The sequence below is a fragment of the Sinohyriopsis cumingii genome, chromosome 18, assembly GCF_028554795.1.
Source record: "Sinohyriopsis cumingii isolate HCF-2022 chromosome 18, ASM2855479v2, whole genome shotgun sequence".
In the NCBI taxonomy this organism is placed as follows: domain Eukaryota; kingdom Metazoa; phylum Mollusca; class Bivalvia; order Unionida; family Unionidae; genus Sinohyriopsis; species Sinohyriopsis cumingii.
In genome coordinates, this window is record NC_142978.1 from 65990317 (window position 1) to 66012440 (window position 22124).

Below are 22124 nucleotides of genomic sequence, written 5' to 3' on the forward strand. Positions count from 1 at the left end.
CACATGCATTTTAGATAGGGTCAATCACTGGACACTCTTTAGAAAGTTGATTGATATTGAAATACCTGTCTACATAGTTAATACTTTAGTTAACTGGTATGGCAAATAGTTGTATTATGTGCGATGGGGAAGTGTAATATCCAGCGCTTTCTATGTAACCAATTGGGTGAGGCAGGGGATATTCTTTCTCCTTTGTGTGTGTATGTATATAATATATATATGCATGTGTATGTATATGTATATGTATATAAGCATGTTTGTGTATGTATATGTATATATGTATGTGTATGCATATGTATATATGTATGTATATGAATGTGTATGTATATATGTATGTATAAGTATTTATAAGTATGAATATATATGTATGTATATGTATGTGTATGTATATATATGTATATGTATGTATATGTATATATGTATGTATGTGTATGTGTATATGTATGTATGTGTATGTATATGTATATATGTATGTATATGTATGTTTATGTGTATGTTTATGTGTATGTATATATGTATGCAAGAGTATGTGTATGCATGTATCTGCACGTAAATGTATATATGTGTATGTATGTATGTATGTATATATGTATGTATATATATATATGTGTGTGTGTATATATATATATATATATATATATATATATATATATATATGCATGTGTATGTATATGTATATTTGTATGTGTATGTATATATGTATGTGTATGTGTATATGTATGTATGTCTATGTGCATGTATATTTGCATGTATGTGTATTTATATGTATACATGTATGTAGGTATATGTATATATGTATGTATGTGTATGTATATATGCATGTATGTGTATTTGTATGTATATATGTATGTATATGTATGTATGTACATATATGCATGTATGTGTATGTGTATGTATATATGTATGTATGTGTATGTATATATGTATATGTGCACGTGTATGTATATCTCACTCTCTCTCACTCTCTGTCTCCTTTAAAGACTCTTTGAAATTTTTGTCGCCTTCTTTCATTTTCCTCTATGAAGAAGTTATTAATTAAATTCTGTATTGGGGTCATAATTAGAAAAGAATATATATATATATATATATATATATATATATATATATATATATATATATATATATATATATATATATATATATATATAACGTCAAATATGACGTATTAACACCGTGCACAGCTAAGTATAACGACCGGGGGGGGGGGCATCCGCGTGTATTTCAAAATCATTTCACTACACCAGTCTGCGGTTTGTTCAAATAAAATCGGTATTGTTCGTAATGCAATAAATAAAAGCTTAATTTGTATTCATTTAAAATGAATTATACGGTGCTGTCAAATAATGTAGTACGATCTTTAGTGATTACTGCCTGCAGTGATGAGATCTCAATAACTTTATCGACTAGAAACGTCTATGATCTTTAGGATAAGATAAGAATTCTTTATTTCAGGCTACATAGTCCATACATCTAAATTAAAATATAGATATAAAGAAAAAACATTGTAAGCATAAAAGAACATATATATCTCATAGATACAAGTATTTATATACACAATTAACTGCGCCTTACCTTGTTAAGAATCAAATTAAGTGGCACATTTAAAGAGTAATTTGTTCCATTTACTAATAATATGAGAATTTAAATAAATGTCATAGTTCCAAAGAGATTTCAATATACAGTTCTTACTATTAGATATTCTTGTCATCATTGAGAACACATGCTTTCTTATTATTTAATCAAAAACTCATGAACACGAGATTTGTCCTTTTTTCACTGAACTCCATTCTTTCTTTAAGGGATGTGATTCAACCAGTTTACCTTTATCAAAGGGAACAGAAGAACCTTTGAAGTGTGTTTAAATATACATCCAGAACATTTGTACACACTCATACCTTGGAATAACGTCACCACAGGCAAAGAAATTTGATCCATGTGCCAAGAAATAATGTGCAAAACGTATGATTGCAAGTGCGTCGCGACCGATGCTATATTGAGATGCCAGCTGAGATACTAGTTCTTGAGACTAACGTAGATCTGAATAGTCCAAAATCGTTGCTTCTTCCTTCTGCATATTGTCTCGACAACCACATTAAATACTCAGTCATTCATACAGAAAGGGCACAGAATCAAATCCGCCATATCCCTTTCCCATTAGAAACGGGCGTGAATGGAAAGGAAAACAATGCAGCATACATTACTGAGACGTAACCAAGGCACATAAACTCCGACAGAGGTTATGATATGCGTCTATACCAAGAAGCAGTGTCAAACTCGACGTAGTTGCAAGTTAATTTTTTTTTTAAAAATCGAGCCAACCGTGGTAAAGTTATAGTACAGAAACCAAAGTCAGGAGTGCATGCAACCAGCGGGATTGAGACATAGCTCCTTTAAATGATGTCTCGGAACTTTGAAAGTAAAGCGCGTTCAAGGTTTCATTAATTTAAAGCTACGTGCGAGGATTGGTTGAAATTCAGCAGACCTTAGCAGATTATAGCTGCATTCCGGAGGATGTATAAGCAAGGGACATGACGCCTGTAGATGATGTCATAGAACACTGAAATTTAAAATTCATTTTCTCATTGATGCAGACTTACAAGTCAGATTTGTCTGGAATTCAACAAGTTTTGCCAAAGTTATGCTGCAGAAACCAAAGTTGGGAGGACGAACAACAGCCATAACTCATGAAAATAATGTCATGAATATCTTGAATTCAAACTCATTCAAATACACACCGGTACGAAGCTGCGGGTCAATTTTGGATTTGGTTGAAACACAATAACCCCTAATAAAGTTATATTATATTAACCTAAGTTATGAGGAGTAGTAATAAGGGACATAATTTTAGTAAATGATATTGTATCACACTGGAAACGAAAAACATTCAAGGTCCTGCTGCAGTAAATGAGAATGCCAAATTTGATTGAAATCTATTTGACCTTGTTAAATTTATGCTGTGGAAACCAACGTCAGGAAGATAGGCAAACATGATGCATAACTCCTTTGAATGATGTGGTGAAAAGTTGAAAATCGAAATTGTGTATGATCTTCAATATGAAGATGCATGCTAGATTTGATCGAACTTCAACAAACCGTAGTAAAATTAAGTTGCGAGAACGAAGTTAGGACTCGCGATCAGGGGAAATAACTCCTCTTAATAATGGGATTGAAAACTGAAAATTGAGATAGTTATATGTCTCTTCGATATAAAACTACATATTATTTTTAACAACCAAATGATTCCTAATAAAGTTATATTGCAGAAACCAAAGTCTTGTTGGACGGATTGATAACTTGTACGGACGGTCAGACTGAAGAACGGATGGACGTGCTTGCTCCGTCGACTTCGTCATATTGCAAGTATTGTCAAGCAAGGGGAAGGATACGGCTTTAGCACGTTTCTGTTTTTCATGTTTAAAGCCACAGTGATAAATATTTTTGTTTTGAAGTACAATGTCGTCAAATCTTGCACCCTTTATTGCAAATTTTTTTATATCTAGGTCAGTGTGTGCCTTTTCAGCTAAAGTCTAAGATTCAGCCAATGTGGGCATGTGAGAAAGCTTGTCAGTAGCTTCTCGTGGGTCGGTGGTTCTTTCCAGGGTTTTCCGGGTTCTTCCTCCACCATTAATACTGGCCGCCATGTATAGCCTATCGTGCTGAAAAATGGCGTTAAACCCCACAACAACAACAACAACAAAGCTAAAGTTCACGAAAGGGCAGGATAGCTAGCCCTGTAGTCGTCGTCGACAAATAACTTTGTTAAATGGAACTGACAGTTCATTATTCTCACGAGCACATACAAAGGAAAGAATTCTCGTGTAGAACAAATAAACTAATGAGAAAGAGGTAGAAACCTTTTTAGGCTAACTCAATCACAAGACGTTTTATGATGGCTCAGGAGTCATATTATTCCAAGTCTGCTACGGCATCATGTGCTAGATTATTATTTTATCAAAGCATAATTTACACGTTGCATACCTCGTATTCAGACAGGGTTTTAAGGGATCTCAAAACATTTACACCAGTAAATTGATTCTCCCCCAAATGGTAAAACGTGTAAGGATAGGAGGCAAGGTTCAGCATTGCTTTTCGATCAATACAGTCTCCGTACCCTATTTCTATTATTATTTTCCCATCATTCTTCAGGATATCTGCCAAATGCAACGTGTCATTTTCTATGCCATGCCCGTTGGTGAGATGCACTATAATCTTCCTCGTATTATTTCTTGCCCCATTTCCGGCTGTGAACCCATTTAGGTACACATATTCAAGAGCTTTCGTATGGTTTGAAGGATGTATTGCCTTGGAAAGGATTGAAATGTTTTGGTGAATTTGAGTTTCTGTTAAGCCATTCTGAAAATTGAACTTCATTTCTGTTTCAGCTGCATATGTTATAAGACTGACTCTGACGTCGTTGTTTCCAATCACAATTGAAGTAATTAATTGCAAAGCGTCGAGGGCACCCTGGACCTCACCCAAAGACACCGTGCTACCGGCATCGAGAAGGTATAAGATATCAGACATCCTTGGATGACATTCTGGAAATAAAATCGAACATAACAAGGTAAGATAAACTATAGTTGAGGCCTTTCATCATTCTGGATAGTTTTGTCTCTCTCTGTCAACATGTAAATATGTATTGTTCTACGTTTGTCACTGTGTGTGTGTGTGTGTGTGTGTGTGCGCGCGCTCGATCGTCGCCGATGAATATATTGTTTGAGGTCTAAACTTATGGAGAAAAAAAATTCCATGCTCCGTTTACCGACTTTTGTGTCTATGTTTATTTCCGCCTTTATGATGTGATTCTTTCGAATGTCACTAAAATCAGAGACAGAGAGAGAGAGAGAGATTCAAACATGGTAGACATAAATAATTGGTTGCAAGTTGGAGCTGAACTACCTCTAATGCACCACTTTCCAATCAACTTGAGCATTTGCTCACCCCATCCCCAAGGACGAGCCAAGGTTAAAATGCAGGGCTCAAAGTACCTCAGGAACCAAATTGCTAAGGGAGGTGAAATTTGCACACAGCTCGTTGCTTAATGCTAATTTCAAACGGACACGTATATACCAAGCAAAGAGGAGAGGGCTTATTAGTAGATCCTTCGTTATCTTATCTTATCTTATCTTATATATATATATATATATATATATATATATATATATATATATATGTGTGTGTGTGTGTGTGTGTGTGTGTGTGTGTGTGTGTAAGTGTGCAATAAACTGACAACGAACAGTGCTAAACTAGTATCTAAATAGCCTGAATGCTTTCGACACTTTAATGAGTCTTTTTCAAAGACAGATACAAAACAGACAAGACAAACAAATAAACGGAAAATCGGTTATGTTTGCAAAATTGTACATGTTTTTTTCTAGAGGAATTTAACCTTTTAACTTTCCTAGTCCAACTCCTGCAGCTTGTCCTGAAACTCAATAACTTTGAATTTAATGAAGAAATCAATGGAACCGAATGAAAATATTTTTATGGGAAAACTGGAGGATAAACGTTTAGCATTGGTTGAACTTACATCATACCAGTGGGTACGATTTATCGATGATATATAACTGAAGTGGCAACATGGAAGAGAAAGCCTTGGATGATTTCATATCAAAGGGAAACAACTTCCATCCCTCAATAACATTCACTGCAGAAGTTTCCAACTCAAACCACGTCTTCCTGGACACAACAGCCAGACTGGTAGAAAACAAACTCCATACAGACATCTACTCCAAGCCAACCGACAAACATCAGTATAACCTCCCAAGGAGTTGTCATCCAAAACACTGCATTAGGAACATCCCATATAGCCAGGCACTGAGGATACGCAGAATTCGCTCCAACGATGAAACATTCCTAAAAAGGTCTGAAGAGCTATCTAAACATTTAATTTTCCGAGGCTACGACAAAGACCTGATTACGGAGGCGACCCAACGGGTTAAACAAACAAACCGCGATGACCTACTAAAATATGGAAAGAAGCAAAAGGCTGATAGGATACCATTTATCCGGACCTACCATCCAGACAACCGCAAAGTAGGCCAAATCATCGGGAAACACTGGCCCATCGTGGAATCGCCGGACGCACTAAAGTTAATTCTCCCGAACAAACCCTCTGTCGCCTACCGGAGACCAAAAATCCTCAAGGACACCCTAGTCAGGGCGATGCTAACGCCAGTCACTAATCACCCTTGTCAATCTCGCCCCTGTGGCGATAAAAGGTGCAAAACCAGTCAACATATGATAGAGACCATGACATTTTCTAGCTCCGTGACTAGAGGAAAAGCTACACAAAAGGATCAACCTTCATAGATCTGACTGGATGACAAAGAAGCCTGTACAGACGCCCGGTCGCAGAAAACTTCTTATCCCATGGCCACACTCTCAGAGATATAACACTTATTGTAGTTGCTCACAAGCCCAACTGGAGTCCCCAAACTAGGAAAGAAAAGGAATCTTACTGGATACGCCGCCTTAGAACATTGTAATCAAGCGGTTTAAACCAAGAAGACTATACAAAGACAATCATGTACAAATAAAATTACCTTTTGCAGCCGACACATTTTCTTTTAAATAATTCTCTAAATTTGGTTAATAGCCTGTGACTACTATAACAATGAAATATTCGGGATATAATTTGTGCTTACATAAATTTACATAAAATAACAGATGTCGTTATGGCTCATCAATTTCTAGGTCAATACAAATATTTTCCAGTGTCAACAACAAGCTGAAATAAATTAGCTAAAACATATTAAAGTTAAAAGGTTGAATTCCTGTAGAAAAAAACATGTAAAGTTTCGCAAACATAACCGTTTTTCTGTTGTTTTTTTTGTTTGTTTGTTTTTCTTGTCTATGTTTTGTATTTGTCTTTGAAAAAGACTCATTAAAGAGTCGATATCACTCTGGCTAGCTATATACTAATTTAGTACTGTTCGTTGTAAGTTTATTGTATTTATCTTAATCAATCCCTGACATAAATGATATCTTGCTGGTTGCTGGATCCAGTGCACTTGAAAGGATTGCTATTCGCCATTTGATTTGTATTATATATATATATATATATATATATATATATATATATATATATATATATATATATATATATATATATATATATATCAGGGTGTACTTGAAAAGAACAAAACAATGATGATGACACAAATAATGAAGTGATTTGGTTCTGGTTCTACACTGTAATTATGACTTATACGAACTTAATTAATGAAATTAGACATAAGTAAGGCTTTTACGTTTGGGTTAATAAGTGGGATTTACAAAAATAGAAAATAATAATATTTGATACGTGAATTAAAATGTATAAGACATGAGTGTAAAATGCAGAACGAAGTGTGTATGCGAAGACCAGACGTATTCCTTCAATTAATCATTGCTTTGATATTTTCATTCAAATAAGTTTTAACAGATGTATTATCTAATAACTATGTTGGCAGAAATATCTGATTTTTTCGATGAGCTAAAGTCCTCATGCTTTTGTAAATGGAGCTTGAAACAAGTTGTATTCTACCCTATATTCTTAACTTTCGCAAGTGTAACCAAGTTTTTAACTGTTCGTATGTATTTGTATAAATGCTGCACACAAAAGGAAATGTTCTAGCTATTTATTCAAATAATGTACCTTCACACACATATCTCCCAATCTTACGCTGGATACTGTACAGCCCATCAAAAGTGGATACAGTGAAGACGTCGCTGTAGTCACTTGCCATTTCAAGCAGTTCCTCTTGTAGAACTTCAGAACCAATTCCTATGACCACAATATTCACACCAGCATTCTTCAATAACTGTACCTGTATTTTCATTTCTCTTTTATCGGAGGACATACCATCAGTTAAAATGATGACACGTATCTTAACATCAGTTCTGTTCTCTGGTAATACCTCCTCTCGTGCAGCTCGTAGGGCAGAGCCAGTGTTTGTACTCCCCGGGTTGTACTGGATCTGATCTATGGCGGCAAGTAAGGTTTTGTTATCTAAATATGTTGTGAGGTTGAATTCTACTCGGGCATGAAACGAAAACGTTATCACGCTGACCCTAACGAACGTCGGACCAATGTAAACCGATTTCACAAATTTCTTGATGAAGTCTAACTGTTTGTTGAAGTTGTCTTTACCCTGACTTACCGAAGAGTCGACAAGGAAAACTACGTCTGCTGGGCCAATCTTGCATGTATCTGGGATGAGAAAAAATAATAATCTTTCAGCTATTTTCCCTCCACCATTTCAAGGTATGAATGTTTTGCCGGTTAGTTCACATTTGTTGAGAACAAATATAATGTTTTTGAAATATTATGGTTCCTTGTGCAAGAAAATCATCAACTCGCCAGCGTACCAGAAACTCATTTTTCAATTTTATTTAATAAAGAAACTGATTTACATTCAAGAGCTCTTGCAGGTTAGAATGTGTGTAGTTGATGAGCGCTGCTAAATAGTCATTGCTATTTCATAAAATGAAACAAATATCGTGTAACACATTGAATGATTTCTATAGTGTACACTCGTGCCGAGGTGGTCTGCGAATACTTAGCACGACATTGGAGTTGTCAAAGTAGAGAAATGATGAATAACAGTACAGCTGCGAAATGTTATGGCAATCCCAAAATGTTAAACTGGGTTGTCTTATCGGTACAAAGAAACTCATACAGTCGTTATAGTTCTTTATACCGTTAATGTGCCTTCTTGACAGAAGGTTTGCGCCTACAAGTCAAAGTTGATTGCTATTGGTAACAAATGGATATGTCGAATGTATAAAATTTCTATCGTTACATAACTTTTCGATGGCGCCAATTGAAAAACTGGTCTTCATAATTCGGATTATCTTGAAGCCTACCGCTAAAGAATGTTGAAATAGCCAATACCTTTCATATTTATTTCATTGTATTAGTAATTTAATTTAAAATTTCTTAATAAACTTTCAAACTATGGTTAATTTTTGCTCTCATCGCTGACATAATTATAGATATTTCAGTTTCTTAAAACAATTTTTGGTAACTTTGCTTTTTGAAGTTCATATAACTTCATTGTCATATTTAGTTAGGATTATTTTTATATTCATAACATCTACGTAACGTAGAAGTAGGAACACTTGTGGAATTTGCGACTTTTATGAAATTTGCAGTATCATTAATTTTACTTATCATGGTGTTATTTTCACCTGCGGATGTCGCCGTTTGTACTCGCTTCATACCTTTGTACTTTTGTCTTTGATCATTTCTTTTGAGCATGTGACTTCCTTACCCCAGACTGGGATAGATTTTGATGCCACACTATTGATGGATTCGTAGTACATGTTTACATGTACTTAGATTCGTTGTCTGAAACTGATTGTCAATACCCTTCTGTGAATGATGTCCCGAGATTTGCTAGTTCTTATTACTATCGATCATATTATGAATTTGTATCTCCTGTGTATCTCAACTGTTGCTTCCTTGTGGAAAAAGTACACAAGAAACGTTTGACACGGCACTATCACGAAATCCAGTGTGTTCTATTCCCCATTTACTCATTTTAAAATGTATTCTTAATGATACCACATAAGCTTCTGCACTCATGATTTCTAGCTCATTTTACATTTCTCAGGGCACATAATAAGGAATCATATGTCCATATTTGCCTATACGCCAGAAAATCTTCGCTTACGTCTGTGCTGGATGCGCAGAGTGCACATACTATTGTTAACAATAGTATCTCTGTTTAGTATTTCATAGTTTCTTCTATCAAGTAGCCACTAAAATTATCACTGTGCATCGTTGCAGTTGTATGACTGATTGTACTCTTGCAATGTTGAGTAAATAAAGATATCCATCTCTCTCTCTCTCTCTCTCTCTCTCTCTCTCTCTCTCTCTCTCTCATATGACAAAACAGATTTATCTGTTATCTTTTTCGTTACTCTTTGTGACACAATTTGAATAGTGTCGTAAATTTTTTAAAACAGTTTTGTGCTTGAGAATTGAAGGACGTCAATGGTGGTTTTATTAACTCAAATATCCATGTTTCTGACTCCACTGACAGGTCGCTAGTAAACTAAGTTTGCAAAAGTAAAATAATTATTAATTTCTTAAAACGTCTTTTAAAAAAAATACTTTTGTATGCATTTCCACAAAATACCAACTTGTATCTAGTATAGTATTCGCACCCCCACCGAGTTTAAAAACGAAATGAATCATTGAAATAAAAGGTGCACAAAACTAAGTCATTTCACACATCAATTTATAATTTCTAACCTGATTTTCGTCGGGAGGTCCTTACCCCTGTTAACTTAGCAGCGTTTCAAGCTACACGAAGCTCTCAATGTAAATAAACAGACAGACTGTTCGATGTCCTCTTCTGGGTTCTAGAATAGTCTGTTTCAGTAAAACTCTGTATTCTGCGTTAACTATGTGTGTCGTGGAATTGTGTATGAGTTATATCAATATGTATATGTTGTCAAAAATGTACTCGGGTTTCGTTGCCGCGTACAGCGTCACCCCAGGGTGGTATATTTTTTTCGGCTCTAGTTATTTCGAAATACTGAGCGAAACTCAGACCATGCTGCACGTGCGAATTGCCTGCAGCTGGAAAACCTAAGTACTTAGCTGCGCATATCTGTCACAGCTAGTGTAAATATAGAGCAAATTCTCTATAACCAAATTTCATTATGACGAGTCTTGTCAGAAAGCTTACCCCTTTACGGGAGCAAATATCCAGCTGTAGAGCTGCTTTATACATGGTTTGATGTGGAGTGATAGAACTCTGTGTGGTTTCTTGTGACGGATACGCTGTGTCTGGTGACGTTGGTTCGGAAGGGTGTACTGGTTTCCTTGATACGAGGGACCAGGGCTTCGCGACCATCGGGTCTGTGATTAATGTGAGGGCTCTCGAGGGATCCTTCAACGGACTGAGAGGGGCGGACCATGCGTGGGCGCTTATCTGGCCATTGACTAGAGCGAGTGGAACGGGAGTTACATCTTGGACGTCAAATGGGCGCCACGATAGTTATATATATTGTGTTCCACGTTGTTATTTTCACTATTGCTGTCTGAGCAAATTCACATGTATTTCAATATCGTTATATGAACGATACATTCAAATTTACATGCAATTCAATGTCGTAATATGAACGATACATTCAAATTTACATGCATTTCAATATCGTATGAACGATACATTCAAGACTTTGTTTATATTGGGGTGTAGATCACATAGTTTTATTTTGTTGATCGGTGATAGGACTTAATTCGCTTTGTTTGAAATTCCATTTGTTAAATTCATGTTTGAGTTTTTTTCGTTGAGTTAATTGTTGTTGGTAGTTCCATGTTAAGGGCTTTATAATTTTCCTTATCTTATTTTGTTTATAATGGTGTCAGATTTGTTAATATTTAATTTGCGCTTATAAATAAACATCTTATAAACGCAGTTGCTTTTGGTATCTTCCCTAATCCAGTCCCAACCCGGCTTCATCTTGTGACAATGTGCGATGTCTAGTTTTCATATTTCTAAAAACGAATTGAACAAATAAAAGAAGAAACTCTTGTATACATGTGTTCAAAGAAATGTTACTCCAAAATGTACGGGATTGTTGAGATTATCAAAGTCGGTGAGCTTCCTCACATCTGTTGCTTGAAACGCAACAAGCTGACAATTGCTTGGGACACCCTGGCGACAATCAGGTTAGAAATTTTAAATTGATGACTGAAATAACCAGGTTTGGTTTATTTATATATCCTTGTTTCCTTATGTTATTGAAATCCGTGGAGGGGCGGTACGAACAAAAGGGAAAGTATGCGAATAATATACATAAATACACCAATACCTATGCATCTCATGTAATGAATTAATGCAACACAAGAACTCTTTCGTGTCTCTATAGTTGTTACATACGGGTCAGAATCCGATTTCGGGTAAGTGAACACATTCGATTACTTGGACCTTATCCACGTGTTATGATAAACTCTCAATAACAACAACTTCAACGTTTGAAATAAATTTTTGAAAAAATTAACGTTATTCTGCCAGTGAAGATGCATATTTTTCCAGAATTTTTTAAAACAATTTGTGAATTGCATTAATTATTGATAAATGCCAAAGAAATTGTGACTTCTTATGCAGAAATATTGATTTCTGGTTGGTCATTACCATTGATGACCTCGATAAAAGGATGTGGTGCTATTATTCTGATGTCTTAAAATATTCTCAAAAAAAAAACACTCTTAAAAACGGAAATACCAAACTAAAATTTGGAGTTGAACAAACTGATAGCAACAAGAATCACAAGATTGATTTTGAAACAAATTACAGAAAGTAAGATAACTTTCCAAATCTAATTTATCTTTATCATCTCTGGTAGGATAACACTGGGGAAATGCTGGAAAAAATTGGATAGTATGATAGAATTGACAAAAAGATGGAAGTCGTTGGATCTTAAACCCGAAGAGTATTGACAGATCTTGACCATACGCTATTTGTGTTTCTTCTATGATGCATCCAACAGGGTACATATACATTCAGTTACTGCTGTTTGTCCTTCATCTGTGATGTATCAAACAAGGAACAAACACATTCATTCATTGCTATTTGTCTTTCATCTGTGATGCGTTCAACAGCCTACAAACACATATATGTACTGGTGTGATGTATCCAACAGGGTACAACACATTTATTTACTGGTATTTGTCCTTAATGTATGGTGAATGCAACAGGGTACATATATATTCAATTACGGTTATTTGTCTTTCATCTGCGATATATCCAGCAGGGAAACAACAATTTCAGTTAGTGGTGTGTTCTTTCATCTGTGATGTAGCCAACAGGATACAAACATATTTTTTTATTAAGATTTGTCTGTCATCCTTGACGAATCCAAATGGGTAGAAACAAGTTCTATTATGGTATTTGTCTCTCATTTGTGATGTGAATAAACACATTCTGTTAGTGTTTTTGTCCCTTATGTATGTTGTATCCAGCAGTTTACAAACACATTTATTGACTGATATTTTAGTATCTTTTCAACTTACAATCATTAGCATGGCAAACCACGTGGCAAAGGTGCACCTGGTGACACCAAAAGACTGCCCATGCGTTGTATATCTTTCATCCTCTCCAGACCAAGATTTTGGATCGTCATCAGTGTGTATGATAGTTACAATTCATACATCGATGCCTTTTCTGTTACGCTTGAAAACGTTTTGGAAAAAATAGACTTGAGATCTTTGCTTTTAATGGCAATCCTGTAAATAATACTACTTGGCCGGAAATGGACTCTTTGACATTCTACTGTAATACCTAATATATAATGTTAACAGTGGAACTGTATGAGTTTCGGTCAACGTACTAAGTCAGAAATGTTTTGCAACAGTAACTGATTGAAACAGTTTTAGGGTTAACTAATGCAGGTTATGTTTTTAGGAACGTTGTGAAAGTACAACTTATTACAGGTTTTAATTGTCTAAAACACTTACCTAGTTCGCAGTGTTTTCCGACGAATCTGCTTGGACAATTGCAACTGTAATTTCCAATGGTATTTTTGCAAGAAGCGCTGTGCTGACATGGATTAGCCAAGCATTCGTCTAAATCTAAAAATAGGAATTGATGTGAATGTTCGTATAATATTATAATTTATAAATTCAACATTAAATTCTTCGTGAAATGAGCTTACCAAAAGTGGCAGAGTATAAGAAACATGGGTCAATATGTAGCAGACTGTTACGAATTTAGTTATGTAGCACGAACAATAAGCCAATGATTTGACAATTTGGATGATACTGTTATACAGCACTAGCACAAACATTTCTAATGTAAAAGGAATTTCTAAAAGTCATAACATGTCTCTTGCTGTGCCTATATTAGATAAATTTATTTAGTACTTTTTTCATTATGAGCTTAAGGAGGTGAATATTATTTGTGAAAATTGCATCACACCGTAGTAAATTATCTGTACCCAGAACAAAATGAATCTTATGAAAATTTGTGTACAAAACAAAGACTTTATATCTCAGAGAATAAAAAACAAACCCATGGCGTTGGACAGAATGCAAATAAACCCATCACATGGGACAGAATGAAAACAAACCCATTATATGGAACAGAATTAAAAAAATATACTTCGCATGGGACAGAATGAAAACCAAAACTTCACCTGACGTAATGAAACGTAATGCGATTAAAAAGCTTCACGTTAAGTCTAAACAATGCACTGAGCTATTCAGGTGAAAATTAATGTCGGGAAAATGCATTAAGTGAAAAACATGACAGAATATCAGTGGCCGATCAAAGGAGATCCCAGATGCAGTCTTTGAAGGACACAATAAGATATTTCCAAAATAATAGTATTTCTGTCTGCTAGTCCTACGTGATAAAATTGTTTTCACTTCCAAACGATCATGACACTGTAAAAGGGTTACATATGGACTAGGGATGCATGAATAAGATAAAGCAGTCCTGGTTGAATGTACAGTCCAAGTATCATAGCCATTCTTCCTGGGTTTGAAACTTATGGCCGATTAAAAATAGATTTAAACATTCTGGTCAAAATACTTAAATGCTATACTTAAGCTAAATTATAACCCAATCCTTACTTTTCCCATGGGTCAGTGGAAGGCTAAAGGTGCATGGACATAAAAAGACAGCGTCATGATTCAACGGTTCAAGTTTAGCAACAAACCTTATTAGGGTTTTGAACGTATGGCCATGCACAAAACTTACAATCAACATCTTAGTCAATGATACCAATTGGCCACATTCATTGATATTCTCTTCTATGACAAATCAGGTGATATTAAATATTCTAATTATTTTTAGTGTCTTCTTAAACTTTGCCGCTCTACCTTTCGTACGCAAATCAGTCGGTTGATTGCTATGCGTTGACTGCCGTTTTTCAGCACAAGATGGGCTATATATGGCGACCAGTATATTGGGTGGAGGGGAAACCCAGGCATATCTAGGAGGGAAGAACCTCCGACCCATAGGAAGCTACTGGCAAACTTTCCCATATACCCGAATTAGCCAATCCTAAGACTCAAACCAACAAGTACAGAGGTGAGATGTCATAGATCAGTAAAGGCGAACGGCCACCAGGGACTCCTATGCAAATCGGTATGATGGAGTTAATACTATTTCAAGTCTGTCAAATTGGAATGGTATGATTTATACAGCTTATTATTGAACAGAAGCACACAACTGAGAAGAAAAAGTCATTTTACTTAAAAGATTCCATTAGTTCTTATACTTCTACTACATTAGTTCCCATATTTCTACTACATTGAATAAATAAATCGTACATATCTATTTCACTGTTCTCAAAGTGTACAATTAGTCAAGGAGAGACATTTTTACAATCATCATAGGTTGAATGAACAGCATTTAATTGCGCACATTTATTTATTAGAAACATGCATTATTTGTGCCCCAAACGCACACACAATCGCACATATAAGCTAAACTGTCACCAACCATCCTCACAATCCTTGCCGGTAAATCCCTGTGGACAAATGCAGGTGTAGTTGTCAGCACTGATGTCAATACACGTCCCTCCGTTCTTGCATCTCGGGACACCTGGTCCAAATATATCACATACATCTGAAGAGGAAATATTATAAAGATTAAAGGTAAATAATTATTTCATATCTTTCCTCAAAATCTAACGTTTCACAGAAATATCGTGTCAAAGCCACGCACATTTTAATATTAATGTTAAGATTTTAATTCAGTTTAAACTCATTGCTGTATGACAATAACAACAGGAACTACTAATAACATTATTATTGTTGTCTTCTTTCCTTCATCATGATGACAATGATAACGGCACAGTACAAGAAGACCAGCGCATTATCAAAGTAATTTTTCACTCAGTGTATTCAATCTAGAGCACTAGTGATATCTGCAAGAACCAAACTGACATTGAATAGTTTGCAACACACTCTATGCCAATGTTTATCAAGCGATAATAGGTATTAGGCCATTAAGGTTGGAATCCGTTTAGGGAGCGAACTAAATCTAGGACGACAACAACTTAAACAGAATTTAACAAATATACTATTTGCATGTTATGTATTTCTTTTAAAACTAGCATGGGACATACGTATGTCTGTGTGTAGTGTGTGCATCTCTGTACCCTTTTCTCTTCTTTCTCTTCACATAATAAGGGTGGTAGGGGGCGGCGGCTTTGTTTATAAGGGGATAGCATGAAGTTTAAAATGAAAGTAAGTGGATTTAATTTTATTTATAATGGTATAACATCAATTTCAAACACATTCCTTTAGCTCTTACCCACTGTATGATAATATAAAATTGCTTTGCATTTAAAACGATGTGTTGAATCATATATTGTAAGGTGCTGGAAAGTAGATGACTAAGTCTTGGTCACTTCATTTGAAGTGCTGGATATATTAGTGTGAGTTTTCTTTTCGTCACTACACATGGCTTATTGCGAGCATATAGCGTGGCAATGGATAGTAGATGACTAAGTGTTGGTCACTCCATTTGAAGTGTTGGATAGTATAGTGTGATTTTATTTTGTTCATTGCACAGGGCTTATTTCTAGCATATTGCGTGGCAATGGATAGTATATGACTAAGTGTTGAATAGTAGACCACTATTTCACATAAGATTATCCGTCCAGTCCTATGGACATCCACATATTTTTTTTCCTTCAAAATATAGCGTAATTTTAAATTTCAGTTTGACCCCAGACCTTAGGGTGGACCATTTTAGTACTAACAGTACTTATTGTGTCACTTTAAATGTTAATTTTTACTTCTTTTGTATCTTGTGTCGTAGAGGCTCACATATGTGTCAGAGGAATGGAATAATAATAGCACATACATACATACATACATACATACATACATACATACACACATACATACACATACATACATACACATACATACATACATATACATACATACATACATACACATACATACATACATGCATACATACATACACATACATACATACATACATACATACACATACATACATACATACATACATACACACATGAAATTTTAAAAAAAATTAGATCTAATTTAATTGCCTAAAACTGTGTCACATATTTTCTTCAAGTTGTTTTATCTTCCATTAAATGATGTATTTGCCTCTCAATGAAAGTCGTATTTCTTATCAACCTACATTTTCTGCTTCTAGATAGCACTTAATGGGTCTCTTCGTGGTCTAGACAACTTACTGGTACAATGAGTTCTGTAGTGCACTGGACACCAATGCAGCGTTCCATCAACAGTACATATCAGATGACTTGGACAAGCATGACTCTCTTTTGTATAAAGGTATTTCCTGAATTCCTCTGTCTGAAAAAATGAGAATATGTTGAGACTGTTCTCACAGTAACCTATTTTTCACAAAATTATTCCTGAAGACTTCATTCCCAGACTAATAAGAATATTGTACTCACAAAAGAAAAGATCTGCACTTCAAAATGTTTGTAATATTTATTGACAGACTAATGCACGCAGGTCAAAGACACGTTTGGCAAGACATCACTTTCATTGTGCACATAATTAAAGAAAAGTCGTACTTCCAACATTCAGTCTTAAAGAAAATAACCTTTAATAAAATTCACTGCTTGTAACATCTGCCATTTTCTGTGGGTATTACTCTCAGTTCCTTAATAAGGGTCATATAATCCACATTCCAAATGTTTTCTAACTATCTTAGATATTATAGAAATAGTTTCAGTTCTATGTATATATTTAGGAATAAATCTATGCTCCAGCAAACAATGCTCATTCTTTTCTCCTAATCTCTGATTAAATATCAATTAAGTAAGGAAATATCTAAATATATGGTTAGCTCGATAAGACAGCTAAAACTGACGACCCGTTAATTGGATATATTGTTATGGATAGTATTCCACCATTGCAAGAGAGTGTGCGACCCGCAAATTATGTGGGGTCAGTATCAATAAATTTTGGAGTATTTCCCTCAACAGGCACGTGATAAAATTAGACCTAAAGCCCATATAGAAAAATTACATTTTCTCGGTGAGTCATTAATTTTTTTTTGTTTATATTTATGAGAAAACATATGAAATACAACAGGTGTCTTACACTTTTTTTTTAAAAAAAAAAAAAAAAGATACAAATAGCACTGCTGTTGCATTCGCAGCTTAGTGACAAGATTGTCCTCAAGACTGGCGACGTTTAGGTCGTAGTATAATTAGTTTGAGTAATTTACAGATTTAAACATTCATAATTTATCTTTCTTATTGACTACACAATGTTTGAGATCACAGCATGCGAAATCACCATTGATACACCTAGCAGTGTGGCACATGAAAGGAAACGAAAGCTCTTCACCATAAACCTTTTGATTCATTGCTTTATGCATTATCGCATTAATCAATCTTTATTTCTGTCTAGGTCACAGTATGACATAAGAGGACATTTTATATTTGCATGTGTACAGGAAGTATATGTTTTTATTACATGATGAATTAAAATACATGACTTTCTTACGGTAGACATATTAGTAATATTAAACAATCATTTCGTATTCAGTGTATTAAGCTTACTGCATACTATTTCTGAAGGTGCGAACTACAGTGTTCACTGAAGTAAGTATACTAAAAATTGTATAATTAATTTCCAATTACATTTTAAGCACTCAGCGGGTAAAATATTCCTTTCTATCAATATTATTCCATCTTATCTTTATTCTTTTGCATTTATACAGCCTGTAATTTAAAATTATGATGTTTGTCCATATAGATTTAAATTTAATAGACAAATTTAACAAATAATATTGTAATTCAAATTTGTTCATAATATACATTGCATTTGTCCATTGGTACTGTTACAATTCTCTAGTAACATTTTTGCATTGACAATGTCATGTATTGACTGTAAACGATTCAACACTCGGAAACGTAATTGTTGATCTGAAGGTGACTATGACCAACGTCAACAAACAGTCATTTTTACGGAAGAAATTCTATTTGTGTTCCTAGAAAAACACCTCAGATTTCTTGGCCAGGACAATTCCAATACTAGTACGCCATCATATTGGCTAGGAGAGTGTTATTGATAGTACGCCATCTCACACAAATTGGCTAGGACACTGTGTAACAAAAAGTACGTTATCGTACATTTCTTGACTAGGACAGTGTTAATACTTGTACGCTATTGCACATTCAACTGAGAAAACGATAGCATGTGTTAATATACTTTTTTCAAAATGTAGATTTCTTTTAAATCAGTACTTGTATAAATAGTCTATATTTTCTATTAGAGCATATGTCATGTATTGGAAACTACGTACCATAACAGTGGACAGAAAGTGTTGACACAGTAGCTGTCATTGAAAACCTGATTAAAGTCCTAAAAAGTAATGTTCCTCGGGATATATGTAGCTAACTTCGACGCATCGTTTGTAAACTGAAAACTTTATACATTAAAGAAGTAGTACGTAAGAATATCTTAAGCAAATTTCACTGAGAGATAAACTCGTGATATTTTATTAACTTGGATATTCAAAAATAAATATAATACAGCTGCTTATTTCGTTTGAGCCAAGTTAAAGGGCGCTGGTTTAGCATTTTTTTTATATACCATCAATCAGACAGACGCCATTCTTTGCAATATCGCTGCTCCATTACAATTTAAAAAATAATTTACGACATTTTCATGGATGTTTTATTTTTCTGGCGAAAAAGCTGATCATGAATAAAGCGAAAACAAACACCAATGAACAATACAGTTTTACAGCAGATCACCAGGTACATAATAGAGGTAGGTAAGTAGCTGAGTAGATAGGTAAATACTTCCATCTTCATTTTCAGTTATCTCATGGGTTCAACATTGTTAGGATTCTAGGTCTTAAACTATGTAATAGCAAGATGCGAAACCAAGACATTTATTGATATCAACAAATAATTTATTTTTCTAGAACACAAAAAATAAAATTTAATAGACATAGTATTGTGATTTAAACAGTAAATAATCCTAAATGTAATATCAAAAGCCCAAACGTATAGACTATTCCAAAATAAGTTCAATATTCTTGAACAGCCTGATGTACCAAGAGTCTTGAATGCCTTGATTTAAGTCAATGATATAATCAAGAATCTCTGTGAATGAGTTCTCAATATAAAAAAGCTCTTTAGTCCAAAACGTTAATGAGCACTTTGTAATTCCAATGAATATTTTAATTAAATAATTCCTCGCAAATTATATCTGAACATAAATACAAACTCTGATGAGAGATTTTCAAAGACTGATATGAAACACGAATAAATAATTGATTACCAAATACTCTTTATGTACATATTTCGTTTTACCTATGTCGCAATAGTCTTCCGAAAAAAACAACCAATAATCATAATGGCAAATTTCTGGGCTTAACGTTATTGTAAACAAGACTGGCTTTGAATGTCATATATACTTTATCTACGTCATATATACTTAAATATAACAAAATGGGTTTTGTATTAACTTCATTCACAACCCTGAATTAAGATCATGATAACGTCAGGCACACACTAGAAATTGAATATACATACAAACATATACGTTAATATTATCTACATTATTGTTGAAGACTTTTGGATTATACTCTAGAGATGTCGTTCCCATCCCCCAGGTCACTACCCAAATTACAAAAACATTTAAAGTGTCGCCGAGGGCCGCCAGGGATTTTGAGGGTGGTGAAACTTCTCAAAATGTTGAAACGTGTCCTGGGCTTCAGAAAAACTGTTTTAGTGTAGTGTCGTGGCCAAAATACGTCGGGAATCATTGATCCAGAGAGCACTGTAGACTTAAGTTATATATATATATATATATATATATATATATATATATATATATATATATATATATATATATATATATATATATATATATATATATGTAGCTCTTAGAAGGCGATAATTTTAAAGTATTCTTTTAATTAAGTGTATTCCTCTATAGGATCGCGCTCAATACAAAAATCCGACATGCTTACAACTAGACATACAGTAACGTTTCTTGAGATGCTGCCAGCTGAGTCAAATCCGGGTGGATCGTTATGGAATGCACACCTATGGAACAATACTGGATACTTCACCTAAACACTCATGGAAACGTTTGCCTACAAAAAAGAAACTAAACATTCCCGATGGAGGCTTATCAAAATGTCAGTCTGTATCAGTTTATCACCCGTATACAATTATTATGACAATATTTACCCTCAGCCTCAAAGTATTATTTGGTCCTTAGTGTTCGTTACATAGCTGATAATTTATCTCTTCGTCTGAAAAAGAGCTTCATTACCTTGAAATAATTGGAAACTGTTTCGTAATTGTACTGAACAGGTAAAACTTAATATTTTAGCATTTGGATACCATTTATTCACCCACTATCATATATATTTTCCATATAATTTACCCGACACTCCATATGACGTTTTTCACAAACTCCTTCCTGTGCTCTGTCGTAACAAAAATCAGGCGTAGTGCTACGTTCCACCCGGCTTCCGTGACTTAAGAAAAGGGCAGCTTCTTTCTTATCCATCTGAATTTCGTTCGACAGCTGATTGCGATTGTACTGAGCTTGAACAACTAGAGGAAAATAAACAAATGTTTACAACATAAAATTCAAGCCTCAGTAATTCTGAGTTCCGTTATAGGTACGTTTTGTATTATAAACTAGCAATATCACTAACTATGTTAATATAACTCTCATATGAATCTTTAACTATAAAGAAGATAAGCGTTGCAATAGGTCCCTGACATTACAATGCCTTAAGGTACAGTCCCACCCTCTACCATGACATCGTTGCTCTAGCATGACGAGCTGTTAACCTTCGGTAGAATAAAGGAGTTTCTGATAACGTTATGCAACGTTAAGTTCCGGATAAGCAAGGAATATAGCTTGATGTCAAAATCGACTGCTAAACGCAGTCTCAAAGGAAGGAAAGACGCTTCTTTGCTTTACTGTCTTAATTCTGTATTGAACAAGAAAGAATAATATTTAGATTTGATAACAGGGGCATAGATTATATACCGGCTGTTATATTGCCGGTTAGATTTCTTAACACAATATTTGTTTCCTTCCTCACTAAAACTATTCTTTTATCAACCATATTTCGTCACAATTGTATCATGGCTATAGTAAGCGTAGATATAAACACCAC

The 22124-nt window shown here is 34.6% G+C and overlaps 1 protein-coding gene across 1 annotated transcript in view; it reads right to left on the reverse strand.

Annotated features, from left to right (window-relative positions):
• Positions 1-1421: 1421 nt before the first annotated feature.
• LOC149776823 (von Willebrand factor A domain-containing protein 2-like) overlaps positions 1422-22124 on the reverse strand; it is a 21342-nt gene continuing 639 nt past the window's right edge. The window contains exons 2-7 of the mRNA XM_089942649.1: positions 21377-21549; positions 17185-17305; positions 15447-15572; positions 13457-13570; positions 7640-8194; positions 1422-4538 (exon numbers count right to left, since the gene is read on the reverse strand). Of these exons, the coding sequence (XP_089798775.1) occupies positions 3964-4538; positions 7640-8194; positions 13457-13570; positions 15447-15572; positions 17185-17305; positions 21377-21549 (1664 nt within the window). The 3' untranslated portion in view covers positions 1422-3963. The remainder of the gene's footprint in view (positions 4539-7639; positions 8195-13456; positions 13571-15446; positions 15573-17184; positions 17306-21376; positions 21550-22124) is intronic.